General features: G+C 39.3%; 2 protein-coding genes and 1 long non-coding RNA gene across 8 annotated transcripts in view; 2 read left to right on the top strand and 1 right to left on the bottom strand.

Annotated features, from left to right (window-relative positions):
- Positions 1 to 5,128, top strand: part of cpeb3 (cytoplasmic polyadenylation element binding protein 3) — a 32,231-nt gene extending 27,103 nt beyond the window's left edge. For all 3 annotated transcript variants that reach the window (XM_087802321.1, XM_087802319.1, XM_087802320.1), the window contains 2 exons: positions 817 to 998; positions 4,434 to 5,128. In XM_087802321.1, the coding sequence (XP_087658447.1) occupies positions 817 to 998; positions 4,434 to 4,661 (410 nt within the window). In that variant the 3' untranslated portion in view covers positions 4,662 to 5,128. The remainder of the gene's footprint in view (positions 1 to 816; positions 999 to 4,433) is intronic.
- Positions 5,129 to 9,589: 4,461 nt separating this feature from the next.
- Positions 9,590 to 17,594, top strand: LOC148069207 (TATA-binding protein-associated factor 172-like). 4 transcript variants are annotated; one of them, XM_087803151.1, is made up of 18 exons: positions 9,590 to 9,807; positions 11,802 to 11,961; positions 12,038 to 12,190; positions 13,010 to 13,131; positions 13,203 to 13,370; positions 13,519 to 14,021; positions 14,108 to 14,170; positions 14,370 to 14,647; positions 14,732 to 14,770; positions 15,031 to 15,104; positions 15,171 to 15,233; positions 15,354 to 15,557; positions 15,634 to 15,733; positions 15,856 to 16,018; positions 16,086 to 16,133; positions 16,235 to 16,382; positions 16,475 to 16,614; positions 16,986 to 17,338. In XM_087803151.1, exons 1-6 carry the CDS (start codon positions 9,716 to 9,718, stop codon positions 13,526 to 13,528), a joined length of 705 nt encoding a protein of 234 aa, XP_087659277.1. In that variant the 5' UTR covers positions 9,590 to 9,715; the 3' UTR covers positions 13,529 to 14,021; positions 14,108 to 14,170; positions 14,370 to 14,647; positions 14,732 to 14,770; positions 15,031 to 15,104; positions 15,171 to 15,233; positions 15,354 to 15,557; positions 15,634 to 15,733; positions 15,856 to 16,018; positions 16,086 to 16,133; positions 16,235 to 16,382; positions 16,475 to 16,614; positions 16,986 to 17,338. The 4 variants fall into 4 exon arrangements, with proteins under 4 accessions (XP_087659277.1, XP_087659276.1, XP_087659275.1 ...); XM_087803150.1 differs by lacking the exons at positions 9,590 to 9,807; positions 11,802 to 11,961; positions 12,038 to 12,190; positions 13,010 to 13,131; positions 13,203 to 13,370 and having other exon boundaries at positions 13,377 to 13,648; positions 13,796 to 14,021; positions 16,086 to 16,382; positions 16,475 to 16,601; positions 16,986 to 17,594; XM_087803149.1 differs by lacking the exons at positions 9,590 to 9,807; positions 11,802 to 11,961; positions 12,038 to 12,190; positions 13,010 to 13,131; positions 13,203 to 13,370 and having other exon boundaries at positions 13,377 to 14,021; positions 16,086 to 16,382; positions 16,475 to 16,601; positions 16,986 to 17,594.
- A 1,441-nt stretch (positions 17,595 to 19,035) lies between these two features.
- On the bottom strand, positions 19,036 to 20,388 carry LOC148069206 (uncharacterized). Its single transcript, XR_015713017.1, has 3 exons — positions 20,082 to 20,388; positions 19,156 to 19,587; positions 19,036 to 19,083 (listed from the first exon to the last, which is right to left on the bottom strand). It is a non-coding gene; the product is annotated as an uncharacterized LOC148069206 (long non-coding RNA).
- Between the last annotated feature and the right edge of the window lie 96 nt (positions 20,389 to 20,484).

Genomic DNA, 20,484 nt, shown 5'->3' with positions numbered 1-20,484 from the left:
AAAAGAAGTTTTTTACAAATGGTCTTAGTTCTGACTATACAGACCTTCAAATCTCCACCAGAAAACTCATTCAATTCCCTTCTCTTTCTCAAGATATAATGATGGAAGTGACTACTTTAGTCCACTGAAGGCATTATATAAACTGTCCACAGGGGGGCAGTATTATTAAGTGTCTCATAAATAGATCTTCTATTGTATCATCAGTTTCTGTTTATACAAAACTCTATTTTCATTGAGATATTTACATTAGAAAATGATCTTAAGCCCCACCCACTGAAAAAGTTTTGTTTTTCTGGAGATGAAAACTTCTTTACCATAACCACGCCCACGCTGCTGTGATTGGTCAAACATCAAGGATTGTCACTGCGCGACATCAAGCACGGGAGTCTCCACCTCCAAGGGACTCATTGTAGAAACAAAGCGGGGCGGGATTACAGTTGGCTGAAGGAGGAGTGAAGCCATTATTACATGATAATAGACTCCGCCCTCGTAACCTCTTGTTTGCCAGGATTTCAGACGAACTTTATAAAGTAATTAGCTGAAAACATGGTCATGATGAGGGACTTACTGTATCTTGGAGAGGAAGATTCAATATTTGAAACAAGTGAGTGAGTCAAAAGAGCTGGGTTTTCACATTATATGCTCTTTAAACTATCATATATTTTGGTTTAGGTTCACTTTTTCTGAATCTACTAGAGCTCCGTCATACTATGTAAAACTATAAAGCCACTGAGACTGTGCACACTTTAAAAGAAGACACTTTGTAAAACACTTTTATGTGCGTCCAGTGCTGATCGTAACCACCTGTGTTTTCAGTGGAGCTGGCTATGATCATGGACCGTCTGTACGGAGGCGTCTGCTACGCCGGCATCGACACCGACCCGGAGCTCAAGTACCCGAAAGGCGCCGGGCGCGTGGCCTTCTCCAACCAGCAGAGCTACATCGCCGCCATCAGCGCCCGCTTCGTCCAGCTGCAGCACAACGACATCGACAAGAGGGTGAGCGAACGTCCGGTCCTGAGAACTCTCATCACGCTGGGCGGGGAACGTTCCGGGCGCTCGCGGTGGATAATGGAGGCCTTGCGTGATCACTGAGCCGCTCGGCGTCGCCGTGGATGTTTCGGCGTCAGACACGCGAGGCGGTTAATTATAGTCGCCGCTCTGCGTGCATGTGCTGCGCCGCTGCATGCTTATTTTGGCTACACACTGGATTGCGGAGGGATGATGAGTCGGTCGTTGGCTCGGTCCAGATCATGACCTAAACAACGTTTTTAAGATGTGACGTGAACTCACATGCGACTGTGGTTCATGTTAAGAGAACAGTTGGTGATGGAAAAACCGTACTAGAATTATGACCGACCGTCTGGTCTTTTTGTCACGATGATGTGATGAAAGTAATTTGTAAATATTTTCTCTTGTGACATAAGTGTATTTGGAATATCGGTGTTTGCAGAAACTTAAACGTGTTTCTATTGTTTCGTGGCACGAAAACCAATCAGAACCGACACATTGGACTCAGGGCTGATAATTTCTTTCGACTCTCAACTCTCCAAATATTTATTTTTTTCCTTTTTCATTTGTTTTTATTCCAACACAATTTGTTATGAAACCAAAACATGCCCTTTAAAAGTTTTTAATGCCATCTGTCTCCTCTGGTCCTCAGTCAGGATAGGATAAGGATAACGCAGGATTTAACTGCGAAGGACATAATAACTTCTGCACATCTATCAACCAAAAGTTTAATTGCAACACAATAATAAATATGCCCTTATAAAGTTCTGAAAGCTGCTTGAGTCGACTGTATCCTCTCGTCCTCAGTCACCAGGATAAAGCAGGATTAAATTGTTCCTTTAACTGCGGAGGACGTAATAACTTCTGCAAATCTATCAACCAAAAGTTTAATTGCAACACAATAATAAATATGCCCTCATAAAGTTTTGAAAGCTGCTGGAGTCGACTGTATCCTCTCGTCCTCAGTCATGGCTGGGATCTCGAGAGATTTAATTGTTCCTTTAGTCGCTAAGACATAATGACTGCTGGGCTCTAGCAACCAAAAGTTTAATTGCAACTCAATTTGTTGTGAAGCCAAAACATGCCCTTTAAAAGTTTTGAAAGCTGCTGGAGTAGACTGTATCCTCTCATCCTCAGTCATGACCGGGATCTCCAGAGGTTTAATTGTTCCTTTAGTTGCTTAGGACATAATGACTGCTGCGATCGAGCAACTAAAAGTTTAATTGTAACTCAATTTGTTGTGAAACCAAAATTTCCCCGTTCAAAGTTTTAAAAGCTGCTGAAGTCATCTGTATCCTCTCGTCCTCAGTCGCTAGTACAACGTAGGATTTAATTGTTCCTTTAACTGCGGAGAACGTAATAACTTCTGCACATCTATCAACCAAAAGTTTAATTGCAACACAAAAATAAATGTGCCCTTATAAAGTTTTGAAAGCTGCTGGAGTCGACTGTATCCTCTTGTCCTCAGTCATGGCCGGCGTCTTGCAAATTGCTGCTTTAGCTGCGGAAGACTTAAAGATCTGGCTCTCTGATCCACCATTTTGACTTTCCACTAATTTTAGACCCACTTGGGTCGCAATGACATCATTACCGTTAATGACAGGCTAGCGAACACATTTAAAATGCTGGAAACATGTTTATTTCTCTTTTTTTTTTAATTATTTTTGATAAAACAATTTAGGTGCCCCTGCATTTTTTTACTCTACAATATCATGGAATATAAAGTTGTTCTACTATGACGCACATTTTCAATAGGAAATCCTTCTGACCCCCAAGGTCTCGGATGAATGACGAGGTTAGCATCTTCTGTCTTCTCATGCGGCGTCTCCATGGCGACGGTGCTCCCACTTCTGCTGGCCGCTGGTCAAACTCATTACAGACCTGGGCTGGAAAAAAAACTCAATCTCGCTTCTTACTCGGGGAAAAAAACTGTACAAATATAACCTGCGCAGGGACGACGACGACGCCGCTGCCGTCGCGCTGCTGAGCAACACCTGCTGCCGGAGGACTCACAAGAGCCCTAATTACACCGGCAGGGTTGCCATCAGCGTTATTGCTGTTTGTATTGTTCTTCAGAAGCGACCGGGCGCAGCAGATGGAGCCGTCAAGTCTGAGTTAGGTCTTCACTTGAGTTGTGGGAGTGATTCTCTCTGTGTCCTAGTTTTTGTTTATTTGCAGAAATCCGACAGTACGATCATATCACAAATACAGGGGCAATGATACGATATATTGTGATACAGTAGTGACAACTATATATTTGTAGTATTGTCGAGTACTTGACTCTGGTGTTGCAGTATTTACAGACCACATGACTCTTGACAAAGTCATAAGTGCTTTCATTTGTTTTGAAACCAAAATATATCGAGAGATAAGCTTTTGCTGGAGTTGACTGTATCCTCTCGTCCTCAGCCATTGCCGGGATTTCGTGAAATTTAATCTGTGCTTTAGCCGCGGAAGACACAATGACCACTGCCATCTAGCGACCAAAAGTTTTATTCCAACACAATTTGTTGTGAAACCAAAACATCCCCTTTAAAAGTTTTGAAAGCTGCTGGAGTCGACTGTATCCTCTCGTCCTCAGCCATCGCCGGGATCTCGCGAAATGTAATCTGTGCTTTAGCCGCGGAAGACTCAATGACCACTGCCATCTAGCGACCAAAAGTTTTATTCCAACACAATTTGTTGTGAAACCAAAACATCCCCTTTAAAAGTTTTGAAAGCTGCTGGAGTCGACTGTATCCTCTCGTTCTCAGTCATGGCAGCGATCCCAAAAGATTTTAACTGTTCCTTTAGTTGCTAAGGACATAATGACTGCTGTGATCTAGCAACCAAAAGTTTTATTGCGACTCAAAATTTCCCCGTTAAAAGTTTTGAAAGCTGCTCGAATCACCTGTATCCTCTCGTCCTCAGTCGCCAGGATAACGTAGGATTTAATTGTTCCTTTAGCTGCGGAGGACGGAATAACTTGTGCACATCTAGCAACCAAAAGTTTAATTGCAACACAATAATAAACATACCCTTATAAAGCTTTGAAAGCTGCTGGAGTCTACTGTATCCTCTCGTCCTCAGTCATGGCCAGCGTCTTGCAATTTGTTTCCTTTAGCTGCGGAAGACTTAAGGACTGCTGCTATTAAGCGACCAAAAGTTGAATTGCAACACAAAAAAAGTTTCGAAAGCTGCTGGAGTCGACGGCATCCTCTCGTCCTCAGTCATCATCGGGATCACGTGGGATTTCATTGTTGCTTTAGCCGCAGATGACGTAATGACTGCCACCGGAAGTTTAATTGCAACATGAAAATGAACAAATTTCCTAAATATTTGCATGTAAATTGTTCAAAAAGGCTAAAATGTTTGTTGAATATTGATGCAGCTTCGTGAAAGCTACCGTCTGGATATTTACCGACGCCGCTGCTGTCTCCTCAGGTGGAGGTGAAGCCGTACGTGCTGGACGACCAGATGTGCGACGAGTGTCAGGGCGCTCGCTGCGGCGGCAAGTTCGCGCCGTTCTTCTGCGCCAACGTCACCTGCCTGCAGTACTACTGCGAGTTCTGCTGGGCCAGCATCCACTCGAGGGCCGGCCGGGAGTTCCACAAGCCCCTGGTGAAGGAGGGCGGCGACCGCCCGCGACACGTGTCCTTCCGCTGGAGCTGAGACACGTGCACGGGTGCGAGACCCCCAACCAGACCACCACCCCCTCCACCCAATCCCCCCGCACCCTTGAAGAGAATCTCCTGCCACCCTAGCGCCACCTACAGTCAACCCTGCTACCTTGACCGGGAATAAATCCAGGACGGGACTCTTGGGCCTCCCCAGGGGGGGGGGGTTTCAAACTTGCACTTTCAGCACAAAGATTCACAGGATGGTTCGGCTGCTTTCAGTTCTCACCGACTAATATTTAAAGAAGAAAAAAAGTAATATATATTTTAGTTTTGTACCTTTTAGACCGAGGAGCATGCACTTATCTCACATCACTAGTCGCCCCCGGACAACTATTACCAAAGGCAGGGGGCGCCACATCATGTAGCACGACTATATAGTTTGACCTCATGCGTTTGTTTCAGAGGTTTTTTTTTTGGATCCGGCGTCGCCACTTTGCTGCTAACGTGAACTGGTACCACGATCGTGGGGGTCCGGTCAGTGGGGGGGGTTGGGGGAGGGAGGTATGGGGGTCCCGTCTTGGCTGCATGTTTTATTTCAATCAGGTGGCTGCATGCAATACGTGTATGTTTGCACAGGCGGGCGGAGCAGGGGCGTCACCCATGGCGACCGTCTATAGAAAAAGCCGAAGTACTATTTTTGCAGTGATCGTTGATATAATTGTGCAATTTTTTTTTTTTTTCTACGTAGTTATTAGGTCTGCCTAGAACTGTGATACGCTTTTACGTCGTCGTCAACGTCCGACATAGAAGTCCTGTGAAACTTCGTAGTTAGTGAACGCACACGTATAAATGTTCTCCTGTACACAACATCTCTCCACAAACACACAAACAAGAATGGATGGAAAAAAATGTCGGGGTTAATCGGAGAAACTACGAAAAAATAACTTGGTGAGAGAATATTTTTTACAGTTTTTACTTTTGAGACTTTTATTTTGGAAACAGGAAATGAAAGACAATAATAGAATTTCTAATTTTTTATTTAGTTTATTGCGATAATGACTAATAACGGCGCAAATAGTGGTGTTTTTTGACGTTTTAAACAAACAAACATCTGTTTTATCTACAGTTTAAAACGTAGCAATTTCTGACGCTAGCATACGAGTGACATCGTAAACACAAGTATATTTGCGAACTTTTCTCAATGAATATGGTGACAGAAAAGATCGGATATCGTTCGCAACTTGCGATATTAGTTGCACTTAAGAGTTGTTTACGATGCTGTGGAAAAATCGTAAAAGCTACGATAATCTTTTTACTTTCATCTAATATTTAATAATTAAAAATAATCTGTTTATATTTAAAAGTTAATGAAAACAGGAAATGAAATAATTATTTTTGGATTTAGTTTATAATGTTAACAAAACAATAACCAACTACCATGACGGCAAAGCTAACTACGTGATCGCCGATTCGCAAATAAACGTCAATTTCATTCGTACTTCGAAGTAGTGATTTGTTGATGAAGCTTCATGAAGCAGTGTCATGTTGTTTAGAGGTCAGTAGGTGGCGCCATCACTTTAAAAATTATGTTTCATTAGAACAGTTGTTCGAGGCAAAAGAAAATAGTGCAGAGACCGCCATCTAGCGGACTCTGAAAATAATGACACTGTTTCATGAAGCTTCATCGATACATCACTAGTTTCGACACGATGTTATCAATAAAATCAAAAATGGCGTCAACGAATAAAACTTTAAAATCCTGTGAACGCTGTCGTCTGAAGTCACGTCAAAGTCACGTTTTTTCGCTGAAAAATCTCACGTGTTCTCAAGTTTTTGGAAGCGACCCGAGCACTTCGTACGGGACGAGAGGCGCGAGGTTTCCAGATTTTATTTGAACTTTTTTTTACCTGCGAAGCTTGAAGTTACGAACCTGCTATAGGAAGACGATTAAAAAAAAAAAAAAAAAAGTATAAATATATATTTTTATTTGAGGTGCAGAGTTCAAACTGGACGAGGAAGAGTTGGCTGCTTGGGGTCAGGGGTCAGGGGTGGGGGGTGGGGAGGGTCAAGGGACTTTGTGCTAGCTTCTGGTTTTAGTCGTAAACTGTTTCTTCATCCACAAAAAAAAAAGGAAGTTATTTTTCCTCTCAACTCAAACTGTTTTTTCCCGAATTCTCTCTTATGCACTCGGAGTTTTTCTGACTGATTTTTTTTTTTTTTTTTTTTTCGCAATACCTCAATTTTGAAATCAAAGGAGAGACTTTCCTAGTACGGATGATTTTGAAAAAAAAAAAAGTATATATATATAGATATATATGTATTAATTTAATTCTTCAAGAGAAATAATTTAATTTCAGAATTTATTTTTTTTAACAACGAAGGAGCTTTATAACGAATATAATGACGTCATGAGATTTATCATTTACGACGGAGATGCTTTTTCCCTTTTTTTTTCTTCTCTCTTTCTTTTGCTGTATTTATATAATCATTAGTCGTGAAGGTTCAATTTTTTAATTCCCTTTTTAAGAAGTTCGTGACTGGATGAGAATCAACAGACCGGTGGCCTTCTTACTCATGCAAGACTTGAATCAGCCCTTTTTGTTTTTTAAAAAGCTAAAATTCTTTGTTGTAATGTGCAATACTGTTTGTACGTTTGTTAAAAAAAAAAAAGAAAAAAGAAAATGTTTAAAAAAATATATATATGCGTAAATCTATCGCAGATTTATTTTCATCGCGGATCACGTGATTCACACAAATCATTTTCTACTGTGTATTTACCTGCTAGTACCCTCCAGTAGTGATGTAGCCTTTGTACGGAGAACTTTTCATTATTTTCTAGAGTTTTTTGCTAAAAAGAAGTTCAACATATTTTTATTTCGTGTGTGTGTGTGTGTTTTTATTTTTATTATTTTATTTTCCTCTGGACGAGAATTTCATATCCGGTCAATGTCATTAATATTATTTTGTATTTTTACTTAAATTAATTTTAATTCTTTTGGAAGAAAAAAAAAATCTATTTTCCATTTCTTCACTTTTTTTATTTTGGGAAGAAAAAAAAAAGAAAAAAAAAAAAAAAGTTTGTAATATTGTTACTAAAGTGTCTTGAGTTGCTATCGCTTGTACCTGTTAACTCGCTGATGTCGCTTACATTAGTGTGACGATGAACTAGAGGGTAAAACACTCACAATAATAATGATTAATAATAAGATAATATAATACTTAATAATGGGGGGGGGTGATGTTTGTGTGATTCGTAATGTAAACAGTTGAACGGGCAATAAAATAAAAATGACAGAATGGAACAAAGTTGTGTTTTTTTTAGTCTGTACGAGTTTGTGTGCGAGGAAGGCGAAGAAGAGGGTGCAGGTGTGGCGGACAGGATGACTGACGGTTATCCACTAATGGTTTGGATGAAATTATTTCATAGTAAGTAATTTGTATTTGTAAAGCGCTTTTCCAGACCAGGGTCACAAAGTGCTTAAACAATCAAAAAAATACTAAATAAAGTATATACTTTAAAGGGCAAGATTATACTGAGAACAGGAGTTCCAGAAAATCAAGGAAAAATCAGCATCGCAACAAAAAGGTTGTTGGTTCAAATCCCTCTTAAAGCAACTATTAGAGTTAATTTTATTGTACTGTGAGCAGAAAACTCAACATGCTGGATTCTAACCAGCGACCTTTCTTGACGAGACCCCTACGGATTCGAACTGTGAGCGACGGCGCCCTCTGCTGGCAGTGAGAATCCAGACAGCGAGAGAAAGTTTGTAGAATTTATTCCGATTCCACTTCAGTGACAAAAGAAAAAGGCAATTACACAAATATGTACACATCTATTATTTATTTTAAAATACTCGCGACTAGTTTGGGGTACCAGCTTTTGCGCTTCAGTCTCCTGAGGTCACTTCCGGTCGTCGGGAGTGTCAGGAAAACTGGAGTCTTTTTCCAGAAGAAGTTTGAAGATGCGGGAAGTGAAAGTGTGAGAATCACGGAGTCGTTCCTAACACTGTTTCTCTGGCACTTGATCAGGTGTAGGTACAATTTCGGTCCCCCCTACAATATCGGTCCCCCCACTTCCTACGTGATGACGTCACACGCGTCATATGCGAACGTCTCTTTAAAATATTTTTTATGGGTTAAAATAACGTCAACAGAACGTTTACATGATACTTTTAACCACACATGAAACATTTATATTGACAAAAAGACGATCTTCGTCAACATAATTTCCGTTCTTTCATTTCCTGGTCTGACGACACACGTGACTTTGAGACTAACGGAAGGGTCCGCGCTACATGTGACGAAGCCGCTGATTGGCTGAAGCTGTTTTACTAATAATAAAGCACAACTGTACAATTAAATAAAAATCATTAGAGTTCCGAAATAATTCGCTTTTCAAAAAAAGAAAAGTTAGAATATTCCCCTTTCAATAACTTGTCTGTAGTTCGGATCATAAACACCTCAGTAACTATTTAGGTTTCGATTTTTTTTAAATCAATTAAATCAATTATTAAATGTATATGTGAATATATATATATATATATATATTATATTCCAAAAGTATTATGAAGAGAACAAATCTCAATAGTGTGAAAATTAGAAAATGTTTTTTTGCCAGTAGTGTTAAAAAAACACGATTTTTTTTTGTAGTGCATACATTATACAAATATGACAATTAAAAAAAATGACTCGTTCAATAAAGTGGGCATATGTACATTTAATAATTGATTTAATTGATTTAAAAAAAATCGAAACCTAAATAATTACTGAGGTGTTTATGATCCGAACTACAGACAAGTTATTGAAAGGGGAATATTCTAACTTTTCTTTTTTTGAAAAGCGAATTATTTCGGAACTCTAATGATTTTTATTTAATTGTACAGTTGTGCTTTATTATTAGTAAAACAGCTTCAGCCAATCAGCGGCTTCGTCAAATGTATGTAGGTGTGTCGTCAGACCAGGAAATGAAAGAACGGAAAGTGATTATGTTGACGAAGATCGTCTTTTTGTCAATATAAATGTTTCATGTGTGGTTAAAAGTATCATGTAAACCTTATGTTGACGTTATTTTAACCCATAAAAAATATTTTAAAGAGACGTTCGCATATGACGCGTGTGACGTCATCACGTAGGAAGTGGGGGGACCGATATTGTAGGGGGGACCGAAATTGTACCTACACCGGATCGTCTTGTTTGAGGTAAGTTACCGTAAAAAAAAAAATACACGTCTGCTCGTTGTTTGTCTATGGAACTAGGAAAAGTAAAATACAGTAGTTTTGAACGTAATTTTTGAAGATATTTTAAGTTTTCTGTATGTCGCGAATTCGCGACATTCGTCCATAAGGGCTAAATTAATCAGTATGGCCAGATGCGCAATGGCGCAGTACACACTAATATATTCAGATGGATTTTAGCCGTCACACGCTTTCTATAGCAAAAACACTTCTTGTAACAATCTGTAATCGTGTAGCATGTTTTATGAATTACATTTTTGACGTTTATTTCTCCTCAAGAATGTTTTATGGTAAGCGAACTCCTGTAGAAACCAGAGTTCCACCAGCTGAGAGTGAGGACATCTGTCTCAGTGAGAGGGGAGAAGTTGATGAGGAATACACACCTGCACAAGGTGGTGAAAATAGCAGTAATAATGCTATAATATTGTATTGAAGAGACTTTCAGCTTTTGTGTTGTAAGCCACATATTTGAGGACGTCGCTTTGAGAGCAGGTTGTGTAAAGTTCTACCTAACCTAACCTAAATAGAATAGTCTGCCCTTTTCAATGGTGTTTTTTTTAAAACACCAGATGACAGCAGTGAGGAAAGCTTCACTGCTGAAGATTATGATGAGCTTCCTAGTGTAGCTACTCCTGAACAAAAAGACAGAGTAGAGTGGGAAGAAATAAAACATTATTATCATCCATTTCAATGACAACATGGCACCAAACAATGACAGACTTTTCAAAATAAGGCCAGTGATTGATGCACTTCTTCCCAAATTTCTAGCTGTTCTACAAGAACAAATGCTCTGTGTTGACGAGCAAATGGTTCCTTTCAAAGGAAAATCAAGTTTAAAACAATATGTCCCCAAGAAGCCACATAAATGAGGATATAAAATATTTGTGCTTTGTGACACAAAAGGGCTGGTGCATTCCTTTGATGTCTTTGAAAGGAAAACTGACCCTGTGTTCAAGTGTTCTAAGTGCAATGTTCACTTGTGCCTGAACAAAAATAACAATTGCTTCAGGGAGTTTCATGAGTAAGGCACCCCACAATTGAAACAGCTCAGTTATCGTTGTTATGGTAGTTGTTGTTGTTATAATATTAGTTGTTGTTGTTGTTGTTGAATATTCAGGTACTGCATATCTTGGTGTTAGCTTTTACTCAGTGCACCTGCACACCTGGGGATTCCTTGCACCAGAACACACTGTGGGACCAGAAACGGCCATCTTATTAGTGACACGTCTGCAGCACGTCAGGTGAAGCTTCTGAGGAAGACTTGAGTCACTTTTTTTTATTGTTGTTTTCTTACCACTGTAATGTATATGTTGGCATTAAAAACTAAAATTTCATGCTTAAGATGGGAAATGTGTTTTTATTATTTGTTGGTCCTCTAATGCCTGTTTTTGCTAATTTGCGACATACCCAATTTTACAATAATTTTATGTTCTACAGTAAAAAAAATGTATCTTCACTTAATTTAGTCTCTGATTGAAAGCAAAAACACACGTAATTATTTTTTTTGAACAATTGCAAATAAATTCAGGCGTCAAGGGGTTAACTTAAGGGACACAAAACAAAATTAATTTTTTAGAAAACATTTAGAATGCAAATATTAATGATTTATTAAAAGGCCACTGGATGGCAGTGTTTTTTATAAAAATGCCATGTTTTAATGGATTAGTGGATCAGAGCCAAATATTCTGAAGCAGAGGGTGCCATCTAGTGGTCTTTAAAAATGAAGACACTGTGTCATGATACCTCATCATCTGTTCCATGAGGCCTCATCAACCCGTCACTAATGAATCTAGTGAGAAAACTCCAGTGAGTCTCATTAACTGTCTTAAATGTCTATGCAATAAGTTTTACTTTGACTTTGACGGCCACATGTGATCACAATTTAAAAGGTGTAAAGTAGGCACAGTATAAGATGAATTTGGATTTTGTGACTTCAGATTTGAGCTTTCCTTGACCAGTTCACCTGCAGGTGTGATGGAGCAGCTAGACGTGGGCATCGTCCCCTACATCGTGCTGCTGGTGGTGCCAGTGTTGGGCCGCATGAGCGACCCGAGCGACAGCGTCCGCTTCATGGCCACTCAGTGTTTCGCCACGCTCATCCGCCTGCTGCCGCTGGAGGTACAGAAACTACATGCCGTTTTTTTTCCCCCGATGAATCTACATGGCTCCAATGAAAAGTGTTGATCTCTCTCAGGCGGGAATCCCGGACCCTCCCGCCATGTCGGCTGAACTCATCCAGCAGAAAGCCAGAGAGCGCCACTTCCTGGAGCAGCTGCTGGACAGCAGGAAGTTGGAGAACTACACCATACCCGTCCCCATCAAAGCCGAGCTGAGGAAGTACCAGCAGGTCAGTGTCGTGAGAGTAACACTAGAGACCATCACAACATTTTCACTCACAATTCACTGGCCTTTTAAGCATTTGAAATATTTAGCCCAATGGGACAAAACAAAAAAAGTGACTCGTGGATTCAAGTGGTTATTTAAAACTAATTACTATGCATCATAAATCTGTTCCACTTTTCTTTTAAATGTTAATTGTAATTGATTTCTTTATTTTTGGCTAAACTATTATAATGCAAAATAATATCTTCAGCTCTATTTTATTTGTTTCCTTCACTCTAAAGCATAAACTTGTTTCATGAAAGAACTAATTGTAAAAATAGTAGTAGATAATATAGATACTTATTTTAGTTAACAGAATCTTAAACAGTTTTTTCCACCCTGTCTGCACTCTCTACTTCACCACTGTTCATCACTTCATCACTTAAATCATATTATATACGGTTTTGAAAATCAACATTAGAATATCATTTAAATTAGTTGTTAGAAAAACCGCTTGCTCATGAATTATAGTTTATATTTTGATTTATTTAGACTCTGTTCTAAATGCTTTTCTAGAAACATTTTCACGTGATGAGTTGATAAATCAAGTCCCAGGATGTAGATCGATGGATAGATATATTGGAAAACTCCTAAAGCAGATGGATATTTTGAAGGATCCAAAAACTGCATCCAAATGTTTTTTTGCTTTAGAAAAAGTTTACAATTCTTCCTCTCACCTCCACCAATTTGACCTTCTACTTACTTTAGACCCCTCAGCAGATTGACCTAGTTTGTAGTTGCTCGTACAACGTTCAAATTCCAAGCTTCTGATTGGCTCCTCTAGGACAGCGTGAACTGGCTCTCCTTCCTGAACAAATACAAGCTTCACGGCATCCTGTGCGACGACATGGGTCTCGGCAAGACGCTGCAATCCATCTGCATCCTGGCCGGAGATCACTTCCTCCGGTACCAAGTGTTTTTAACGTTTTGGATCTTCGGCTCTTGTTCGGCAACACTAACGGGGTCTGCTGGTTCAGGGCGCAGGAGTACGCCAAGACCAAGGGGGCGGACTGCAGCCCGATGCCGTCGCTGGTGGTCTGTCCGCCCACGCTGACCGGCCACTGGGTGGACGAGGTGAGCAAGTTCTGCTCCAAAGAGTACCTGAACCCGCTGCACTACACGGGGCCGCCCACCGAGAGGATCAGGTGAGATCACGGCTGAAGCGTCATTTCTGCTTGTGACCTCACATCCTGTGTCGCGTTTTCACAAGAAAATGCGAAAGTCAAGTGTCCAAGAAAAAGTTGTCAATGATGGCGTTGAACTAAAATATAATGGAGAAAGTTTTACTTAAAGGTGCAGTTGAGACAGCTGCTAGAAACCTGGTGTCCTGTCTTCTGGGCACTTTAGCTTCTAGCTCTGTAAGGCCCCCAGAGACGGAGCGCCCGGCCCCCAGAAATGTAACAGTGCCCCAAGAAATGGCAAGGTTTGTAAGATATGCCACACATGTATTTTCAAGACAATATGATGAATGACTGTCAGACAATCTTGTTGTGAGTAAACATACTTATATACTCTAGTTTAAAGTTTAATGCGCACATTATTTGTCACTTATCTTCTTTTCTTTTCATAGATCGTTTCCTGGATATTTCAGATCCGGTGCCAACAGGAGCAAAAGAAGGTGTTTGACTGCCACCAAGCATCAGATAAAAATGAATAATAAGGAAACCCCTTTCAATTTTTTTCTCCTACCAAAAAACACTTCACACACACCTTTTCCAACAGAGGAGCTTGAGCTTTTTCAGGCTGGAATGGGGAGACAAACAGTGATGCTTCCTGGAAATGGTGGCCATGCAGAGGTACAGTGCTTGAACTGCCATTCAAATGTAAGCCTTTTTCATCTGACACAGTCGCTGTCTCTCTCTTCTCTTTGTCATCTGTCAAGATTTCAGTGCTTTTAACAGAGACGTTTTTTAAAATGGAGGGTGGCTCTTGCACAAGGCTACAGGTTTGTTTGATTGATTATTTGATTAATACAACTTTATTCTCAATTTATTGTAATTAAGTGTTTTAATTTTACATTATTACCACGTCTCCAACTGTTTTGGTTTAGTCTTTGGTCATGCTCTAAATATGTATAACATGAATATGAATCCAGAAAACCTGATTTCAAAGTACTTGCTGTTTTCTCTTGTAACACAAATAAGGTGGCAGTGGACGGCGAAAGCTCACAGTCATTCCACCAGAAGCTGAGGGATATAATGTCAGAGCGTTACGAGCCACAGCTGGTGGCAAAGCCACGTTTTCTAGAGTTCCACTACAAGAATCATTGGACACCTCTCCTCTACCTGCTGACTCAAAGCACTTTTCTAAAATGCCCAAGAAGACCTGCCATCAGTGCAATGAAGTGATGCCTTTGCAGATGCTTGCAGTGCACATTAAAAGATGCAAAGGAAAACAGTCCTCTGATGAGACTACTGATGATGTGAGAACAGAGTATATACATTTTCTTTATTAAACTGATGCTCAACATATACATTACTAACATTACTGTTTCTCATATTTGCAGTCCTCTGATGACTTGCGTATTGTGGAGAATACGTTAAAGGTAAATATTGCACATAAACAAATGGAGGCTTCCACTTCTAACATCCTTCTTCCAACCTGTTCACTGTTTATTCAGTGTCAAAACCATCTTGAGTCCAGGCCTTATTTATTTTATCTCTAAGCTTTAGTACTCGCAACAAACATGTAGAGGAGAGAAGAAACAAAACCTAGAGTAATGCGGTGCAAATTAATGAAAGCAGCATATTGATTTACATTTTTTCAACACTGGATAATTTATTTACAGTTCATGTAAAATTTCAGGTGGTTTGCCCAATTTGCACCAAAGAATTCCCAATTGATGACATCACAGTCCATGGTAGCCTGTGTGGAGAGAGGTGAATTCATAGTATGCATAATCTAATAATGTATGTTTTTAAAACTTCATATTCTTTCATCTACAGCACTGTACCAAATTTCAGAAGTCCAAGTACAGAAGCCAACACTACAGTATCCACGCCAAATAGGTTTGTTTTCATGAGTTTATTCTATATTTTATTATTTATTTTATTTTTCTCTTTTTTACTTTACAAATTGCATATGGCAGTGTTGGCTGATCTTGTACTCCGTTTGTCCTCTTGTTTAAGTGTGGAAGATGTATTGGACTTCCTGGAACAACAGGTTGACAATATAAAAGAATTCCAACTGTGTGTCGACAGAGAAGAACTTCCTGAAGGAGCATTCTCCAGTGGAAAAGGAAAAAAATGCGTCTCCAACAAGTGCTCTGAAAGTAGTTTTTATTGGAGAGGCTGGCATTGATACAGGAGTACTTAGGAAAGAGTTTTTGACTGGTTAGTTGTACATACCATTGTATTCTGACTTAAAACAAACCCAATAGATCAGGAACAATGTTGCTTTTTCCCACAGAAATGATTTCAGGTATTGAAAAGAGGTTCTTTGAATGTGACGGGAACCAGGGTACAAATCCCAACTACTCTTTGACCGACATTGATAATGACAATTTCAGGTTGGTGGTTATTAATTTACAGATGAGCCATCTTGGTTGTTTATTATTTGATCAAAACTAAACCATTTTTTTAATCCAAGCATATCCTTTTTAACTTGAGTTTTATTTTACATTGCACACAGAACTATTGGTGAGATAATGGCTGTCAGCCTGGCACAAGGTGGCCCACCTCCTGCTTTTATGAAGCAATGGTGCTACAACTTCCTCTGCACAGGAGCAGTAGACTACCATTCTCTGTCTGAGGAGGATGTGGCAGATCTTGAATCCCGTCTTCTCATCAGCAAGGTATTGAACTAGGTTTGTAAATGTAATATTGAATACACAATATCTAATTTAGTAATGCATTACACAGGTCAGAAGTTCAACAGATCAGTCCTTGTTGGACTATGCTGATGAGATTGTGAGCTGTAGATACACCAGCACCACATACATTTACAGTATATTTAAAAAAAATGTCTTTCTCAAAACAAAGGTCTATCAATGTTTTTGTGTTATTCAAAGAGCAATTGTCCTACATTCTACAACACGGCTAATTCCAATACTGCAGCAGCTTAGGAAGGGCTTGGAATTGTATGGCCTGGTTGATCAGATTGTTGCAAACCCTAAAGCTTGCCACTCACTGTTTGTTCCTGGAAAGATAAGTAAGAAAGTAAGTAAATGTAGTCAATTTTTAATGTTTTAATAAATTGAATAGTCTTTTTTCATTGTCACTGTTAAAATATTTATTTAATGTTTTTATAGCCTGATGATGATTTTATGATGATGAACTGCGAGCCACAGTTCAGTGAAAAGGGGACAAACAAGGAAAGAAGTGAGAGGAGGATTATTAATTTCCTCCAGGATTTCTTGCAGGAGATTGAGGAAGCAGGTGTAGTATATAAGTAGGTATAGTATAAGGTGTTCAACTTAATGACTCAATCCATATATTTTTTTAATTAATCCCCCAATTATTTATTTAGTAGTTTGTAGTGCAATATGCATATTAATGATCTGAGGTTGAATTTAAGTTTCTTCATTTGCCCACCAGATGGCAGTTTGTTATCTGTGACCATTGCCTTTGGAAAACTTTTATAATTAAACCTCTTTAAAAATAGAGTGCTAACTGCTAAAAATGAAGATGCTGACCTGCATCAGCCCATCACTAGTTACTAGCTTACTTTTGTTAAAGTTAACGTGCCAACCATGTTCTAGAATATGTACAAGGCTTTGAGTTCATACTGTTCATGCCACCTGACATGCATATCCATTACAGATGAGGAACCAGACCATACTGCTGCTGAAGTGCAGCGTCTCACAATTCCGCATGTGCTCCAATGGATGTCGGGGCGCTCTCACATCCCCATCCTTCCTGCTGAAAAAAGGCTCTTTAAAATAACGTGCAATTTTGACCATGACTGTGTGGAACACCTTGGAGAGCACTCTGTGTGTTATCCAATAGTGAGTGAGTGCACTCAGACCATAACTTTTCCAGTGCGACATCTTGGCACTTACAAAGAATTTCGGAAAATTTTGAGAGAAGCAGTGCAATATGGTGGTGGATTTCACAGAGTTTAACAAATGTCACACTAATTGTATTTGTTAATAAGTGTTCTTTTTGAAACATGGAGACAATAGATATTGTTTATTATTGACCTCTTGAAGTTGATACAGTGCATTGCATATTAAAGTTTGTCTTGGATGACAATCTGTTGTTAATTGACTTGTCAATGTCGAAGTACAGCGCAACAATTGAATGTACAAGTCATGGCCATGTGACAAAGAATGTGCCAGAGGATCAACATTTCTCTGAAGTGCTTCCAGGGCTTCATCATCCAGTGGGCACATTATCTCTGGAACTACAACAGCTCCGTGATGGTCCTCTAGTTGTACACTACTTTGCCATTCAATTCCAGGGTCTTGAAGTTCCTTCAGATAAAACAAAAAACCATCAGTTCAATAGGCCTCTAATGTTTTCTATGACAACCATACATGTGTGGTGTTTTGGGATCAAGGTATTATTTTTTTTGTGTATTACTAAGTACTATTTCACATTTTTAAAAGTGTTAGTGACAGTTGGTAGAAAATGTTTAAGACAAAATGAACAGCCAAATAATCTCAACATGATTTTTGCATATACAAACATGTCTAGAAAATATGATATGTGTGCCTCACATAGCAAACACTAGTTATGGTCTACAGGTAGGAAAGAGGAAATACCTCTACTCTCACAGCTTCATCTAGATGTTGTAGATGCCCTATACACCACAGTTGTTCTGGAGTTAGACCTCCCTCTGTCCGTAGAGGATGATTATTCCAGCCTTGACTGAAGGTGTTGAGGTCAGCTTGGATTCGAGGGAGAAATATGTAGTGCACACCAAAGAGGTGAACCACATCAGATGTATCCAGCAGACCATCTTCCTCCAGAGAGTGGATGACATCATGGTACTTGCTGTTAACTGCAACCCAGACGTCACTCCAAAGAAGCTCTATTCTGAAAAGAAGTAAAATAGGTAGACTTTAATTTATACCTCAGATTTCACTTTAAATAAAATTCCAACCTGCTACAATATATACTTTACAGCCAAAATATCATTGATTTACCAACACACTGTACCTCTGGTTGTGGACACTCTTTCCTGAGATAAAGCTCGTCCTGTTCCCTGTGTGGTGAACATGTACTCCGCAATCCTGAGGTTTTCTACTCCCTGATCTCCTCTTACCCTAAAAGAGAAAAGGTATTTTATTCACAAGAATAATTTGACATGGTAACATGTAACAAATTAATTTAAAGATGTTTTAGTATACTGTTTTAAATTAAGTGATAAAATAATGTGATTTGAAGAACCTCTACGTTTCCCACAAATTAAGTTTTGTCAGGCCATAATACCTTGATGGTAAGCCATGAAGCTGGACTGCTTTCAAGAAGAATGTGAACGCAGTTGACACTTTATTATTTGTTGCAACATCCAAATAGAAGACCTGAAATTAAACGATAAGAAATATTCATGATTGGTTTTCTCTGTAGTAAAATAATTACAAACTCCGGTGCTTGATATACTTCCTATACAATCCATGATATATACAAGTCGTATTGTATAACAAAGTACAACATGACTTGTATATATCATGTGTTTACAAGTAATGTATTTCTTACACACATATATAGAATAATTGTATTGCCCTGCACAGGAAAACATCACAGCTGCTGATCAGAAAGACATAGCAAATATTTATTTGTAGGAATTATAAAATTCCTACAAATGACCAGCTGTGGAAACGAGAAGAAAACATTGAGTAAAACATCATCAACAGCTCGAGGAGTTACCTTTCTCGAGTAGCCATCCACTCCACCAAAGACCACGATATTGTACCTGTTCCAGAAGGGTAATATATATATTATGTCCATCTTGCGATTCTGCAATCTGCAGAACATTTTTCTTTACCTTATCAGTTTGTGGTTTGTGTCAATGTGGACCAAGGAGAGAGGGCCTTGGACAGAGTACCTTCGACGCACAACACACCCAAAATCTTTGATTCGTGAGAAGGTTCCAGCAGCAGCAACACGATGCATGGAGGCCATCATTCTACGCCACTGAACTCGTACACCCATTGACACCAAATGTCCTTGTATCAATCTGTAACCAGCATTTGGCATCTGACCCTTAATCATTAAAATGGTTCTGTCTAACTCTTCATCAGTCATGATGCTATATTTTCCTCTTACTGATAAGCCAAGTTTAGTCATTCTTCTGTTGGAACAGAATAAGTTCATGGTGTGTCAGAAATTCCAAATAATCTAGATTTAGTGGCTGGTGTTCTAATGCAGATTGCAATTTGGTGAGAAGTCTCTCCATCATTTGTCGTTGCAACACATCCTGTTGGACAGAAAGAGTAAATTCAGAATGTAACATTTAAACTTCCTGAAATACAGGCTAGTATCCAACATTCAACTCAATAGAACTTCATAACAGAATAATAACAAATGAGATGAAAGACATTGTGTAAAATGCAATCATTAGACCTTGTTTTTGTTAAACTTCTACTAAATAAATGTTTTGTTATAATGGTGTGAAAATTAATTTTATTATCCTCGAAGTTCGGTGCCAAGTGCTGGGTTCGCTACGTTAGCTGCTGTGATTCGCTGCTCCGTCAACAATTCTGAGATCTTTTGTACGTAGAGCAAGTGCATTTTAGTAAGTTAGTAATAGTTATTTGTAGGAGCGAAAAGTCTAATTTCAAATAAGCTAGTGTTAGCAACATACGCTATTGGCTACTGGTTAGCGTGGTAAATATAGTACTTAAACGGCAGGGATTATTATTAAGTCTTGACGCAGCATAAAGACCACATAGAAGTCATAAAACAACTGACCTGTGGCTCTGCCTGTTGTTCAGTCGACATTTGTAATTTTTCCGTCTTTTTCCGTCGGTCCGAATTGAACTGTTGAGACCCAGAGGTGAAGTGTCCCCCGCGCCCCTCCTTTCTTCTCTCACTCACAGCTGCACCTTGTCAGCGAGCAGCTGCTGCAGAGGCGCATTTTAATTGTTGTTATCGGCGGCTGACCCGTTCAGCCGTACCTAAAACCGCTACTGCGCACACACTGACACATGCGCACACCAGTGACATGCACACAAACGCATAACTACACATCACAAACAAACCTATAAAATGAATAAAACAAAAGAAAAAAAAGATGCCAAATACCAAAAAAAGATGCGCATGCGCATGTTTTTTTGGTATGCGCATGCGCATGTTTTTTTGGTATGCGCATGCG

This window comes from Callionymus lyra, chromosome 11, assembly GCF_982586985.1.
Source record: "Callionymus lyra chromosome 11, fCalLyr1.hap1.1, whole genome shotgun sequence".
NCBI lineage: Eukaryota > Metazoa > Chordata > Actinopteri > Syngnathiformes > Callionymidae > Callionymus > Callionymus lyra.
This window is presented reverse-complemented; position numbering and strand designations above follow the sequence as displayed.